The sequence below is a fragment of the Octopus bimaculoides genome, chromosome 1 (assembly GCF_001194135.2).
Source record: "Octopus bimaculoides isolate UCB-OBI-ISO-001 chromosome 1, ASM119413v2, whole genome shotgun sequence".
NCBI lineage: Eukaryota > Metazoa > Mollusca > Cephalopoda > Octopoda > Octopodidae > Octopus > Octopus bimaculoides.
In genome coordinates, this window is record NC_068981.1 from 9,405,890 (window position 1) to 9,410,462 (window position 4,573).

At 40.5% G+C, this 4,573-nt stretch overlaps 1 protein-coding gene across 1 annotated transcript in view; it reads right to left on the minus strand.

Moving 5' to 3' along the window:
- LOC106874195 (serine/threonine-protein kinase A-Raf) overlaps positions 1 to 4,573 on the minus strand; it is a 74,692-nt gene that overhangs the window by 28,184 nt on the left and 41,935 nt on the right. Inside the window, exon 5 of the mRNA XM_052974171.1 lies at positions 1,116 to 1,224. Coding sequence (XP_052830131.1) covers positions 1,116 to 1,224 — 109 coding nt within the window. The remainder of the gene's footprint in view (positions 1 to 1,115; positions 1,225 to 4,573) is intronic.

The window sequence follows — 4,573 nt, forward strand, 5'->3', positions numbered from 1 at the left end:
TAGAGCCATTTTTAATTAGCCATTAAAATTTTATTAAAATAATGTCATCTTTCAAAATCTCAGGATTTATTTAGTTCTATACCTACTACAAATATGCCAAAACTGAAGTCCCCCATGGCTTGTGCTTCTTGATTTAATTAGGTCTGAAAACACTGTGGAGTTGACAGCTTGTGACATGTAACAAAATAGGCCTTAGAGGTATAGATATATATATAAAATTGCTCCCACCCAAGATTTCTTTCCAAGAACCTGAACAAAAAAAAAAAAATAACCAATTGGTATACCGTGGTCACTAAGTAATTTGAAAATGATACGACACCACAAATGTGGCTAATTATTAATTTAGGCCAATTAGACAAGATTACAACAAGTTTGTTGATCATTCAAATTGTCATATTTCCAAAAATATTCATCCAAATATCACAAATGAAATATGAAAATGTTTCTTTTTGGATGCTCTCTATGAAAAAGTACAGCAGAAATCACATTGAAATATTCTCCAAGATTCATAGAGATAACTAATTATACAGTGAAATGCTGATACAATATAAACTTCTAATGCTTCAAGTAGCTGATAAGGAGATAACCTGTTCAAATGGCATTCAATAGATGGTAGTTGTATGATGATCAGTTGCTCTCTGCAACCTAAGATGAAACATTTACATTTGTCAAGTAGCTGACCTTAACCACAATACATGTTTTGCAAAAACAAACAAAAAAAAAAACAAAAAAAAAATAACAAGCATTGTGGTTAAAGGTTCTTAAACAATAGGTACTTTACACGAGTGTTGCTTTTGTCCAGCAAACTGGTAATGCAAGCTGCTGCCATATTCTCAGATGGCCAACCACAACCTGATAATTTCTTACTTCAATTATTGCCAAGTTAAAATTATAAAATACTGAAGTTGTAGAATGTTGAACCTTAGAGTAGCTAATTATTCTAGTTTATATTCAGATCCGACAGAAGTTAAACTCGCCTTTGATTCAAGGTTAATTAAATAGGTTGCAGTAATACATTGGATGTCATTTTAATTAACACACCTTTCAAAAACAAACGTGCTATCTTGCACCAATGTGAGATTTCATTATTAGAAAATATGCAAATAAATACTTACATAGTTGTGGCATAAAGGCTTATCAGTGGGGAGATGTTGGCTGATAAATTCAACAGAAAGTTCCTCAGCTGCCAGCATTGAGAGATCAACATCCCAGGGAATAAATTTCCTGAAGAAAAACAGATTATCATAAGTCTCGAAAGCTGAATGAATATGAAAAATTAGGAGATGCATGATTTCTCTTTATCCCTTTTTGTCTTTCATCTTTTGGAGGTTAATGATAAAGTAGTGAGCTGTCAGACTGAATATCTTGCAGTATTTCTTCTGGTTTTCGGCAGCTGTGGCGATGATGATGATGATCATCATCATTTAACCTCTCTTTGTGGGTGGTATGGGTGGGATGGTTTGACAGGAGCTGGAAAAGTCAGGGCTGCACCAAGCTCTGCTTGCTTTGGCAAGGTTTCTATGGCTAGATGCCCTTCCTAATGCCAACCACTTTACAGAGTGAGCTGGTGGGTGCTTTTTACCTGACACCAAGTAGCTTGCAAAACAAGACTTTTCAACTGAAGAGGGGGGGGGGCAGTATTGAAGGAGGTGGCTTTGTGCCAAATGTTGAGAAGTTAAAGTATCAGCAGAGGGACAGAAATAGGTGTCTTGCAGTAGAGGGGTTATATTTCTACCTCCATAGGTGAGGGAGGGAGAGAGAGAGAGTGGTGGTAGTGGTGGGGGGTAAGATAGATAACATAGTAAAGATGTGATGGGGTGTACAGCCATGTTGAAGGGAGATGGATCAGGGATTGGATGGGTAAGTACACAAGATTGTGAAAGGAGAGTGGGAGAAGGAGGGGAGGCGTGTCAGGAAGACATGTTGTGAGGAAAAGATTGGACAGAGAGGTGTCTTTCAATCCTCTTTCCTGCCCTCAACCCCAATCCGCACTCCTTACTTGCACCTTCCTGGCAACACTTGATTGCATATATTACAACCTTTGTACCTTTCTTTCCTTTACGCATCTATGCTTTGATCCTTGTTACTTGTGAGTATACCCTGGCACTTCACCATCCCTCTCCTGCTCTCTCTCACACCCTTGCTGTTTCCTACTCTCTCTCTTCCCTCTGGTTGGGTAGCCACATATCTCTTCTACAGCCGCACACCTATTTCTGTCTACTCTCTCTCTCTTTTTCATCCTCTGACACAAGTTCCCCTCCTCAAATGCCCCCCTGCCCCTCTCAAAATTCCTTGTCTTGTGAGTTACGTAGTGACCCTGCCAGTGCTGGTGCCATGTAAAAAGCATCCAGTCCACACTGTAAAGTGGTTGGCATCTGGAAGGGCATCCAGCAGCTGTAAAAATCATGCTAAAAACTGTCCTCGCCTGTGCTAGTGCCACATATAAATCACTGAGTCCACTCTGCAGAGTGGTTAGTGTTAGGAAGGGCATCCAGTTGTAAAAACCCTGCCAAAACAGACAGAGTAGCATGGGGTAGTTTTTCTACCTGGCCCGCTCCTGTGAATTGTCCTACCCATGCATGCATGGAAGATGGACATCAAACGATGATGATGATGATGATGATGATGATGATACTCTGTGCAGGAAGGTTCATGAGGAAGAGTAGGAGACAGAGGGAGGGGAATACAGTGAGTGGTGAACACAGATGGCAAGAAGGGGGAGAAGTTAGGAAGATGGGCTGTGGGTGGGGGGAGAAGTTTGACAGGACAAATTGTGTGTGTGTGTGTGTGTGGGGGGGCATGGATATAAAGGACATGTCTTCATGGCATCGATTTTACTTAGCTGGGTGGGTCTTCCTAATCAGAACAACTCACCAATTGTCTGACTCCTTTACTATCTCCTCTCTGTGAAGCCCAACATCTATTTTCCATCATTTCATCCCATCCCATCTTCCTCTTCCACATTTAGTGATCAGCACTTCTTTATGCAGTTGTCATCATTCATACACATCACATGATGATGATGATGACACATCACATGACCATAATAGTGCAGTTTTCTCTCTTGCCTCTTCTACCCAATTTCTCTCTCAAAACATTTACACTTTGTCATACAGGCACACTGACATTGCACATCCAGTGGAGCAGACTGGCTTTATTTTCTTCAAGCCTTCACATGTCCTCTGCATTCAAAGCTCATGTTTCACATGTAGCATAGCTGTTTATGTACAGGCATCATACAATCTGCTTTTCACTCTTATTAAGACTTTGGTTTTAGCTAAATTGGCTCTAAGGCCCTTTGATTCTAGACCTTGCTTCCATACCTGAAACTTCTTCTCTAGTTCTGCTAGTGACTCTGCTATTAAAGCAAGGTCATCAGCATAGAGGAGCTCCCAGGGACATCCTGTCTTGAATTCCTGTTATTGCCTGGAGGACTACAATGAATAAGAGGGGGCTGGAATTTCTACACCTCTTCTATATCAAGCAGGGATATTTCCCTGAAGAGATTAATAATTTGTCTGCTTTCCTACTTACTAGTACTTTGGTCTTTGCCAAATTAACTCTAAGGCCCTTTAATTCCAGGCTTTGCTTTTACACCTGAAAGTTCTCTAATTCCACAGGAGATTCAGCTACAAGAACAAGATCATTACCAAAGAAGAGCTCTTGTATGCAAACAGTCTTCAACTCATCTGTTATGGCCGAGAGGATTATGATAAGATGTGGCTGATAACTGAGTCCTGATGGACTCCTATCTCTATACTAAATTTGTTGCTCTACTCATTGCTGACTTTCACCCTACTGACAGCATCCTTGTACATGGCTTGAGCAGCTCTCACCAACCATTCATCTACACCTTGCTTCCATAACAACCACCAGATGAGAGACAGTGAGGGGCCTTGTCAAAAGCTTCCTTCTTTCATGTCAACAAATGCTAAGTATAGCAATGTATTTTTAGCTGAATGCTTCTCCTGCAGGTGCCTTGCTAGGAATATAGCATCAACAGTGTTTCTCCTTGGTACAAAACCAAACTACATTTCATCAAGTTTTTCTTAATTAGTTGTGCTCTGATATTTTCTCTAATTTTCTTGACATGGTTCAACAATTTGACATCTCTGTAATTACTTCTGTTAAAGGCATCTTCCTTCCCTTTGTAGCAGCTGACTATAACGCTGCTACACTAGTGGTTAGGTATGATACCTTCCTGGACAACCTGATTGACTACACAGGTGCCTAGGTCATATCCCACTCCACCAAATATCCTGTCAGGCTAGGAGCTTCCCCTTTCTTCATATCCTTAATTACTATATTTATTATGCTGCTTTCAACATGGATAGCTGATCCCTCAGTTGGTCCACAATGAGGAGATCCTCCTCCTCCCCCTCCTCTCATACCTTCTCCACATTTAGCAGCCTTTCATAGTTGTACTTCCATGCTTCTTTCTATGTAGAATCACTGATTAATATATAGTTTAACTCCCGGTCACCCAAAAAAAGTGTGGGGGGGGGGACCTAATAGGTGTAAAAAAAATGTGTAGAAAATGACTATGAAAACAAAAATGTACACAAACGAACGG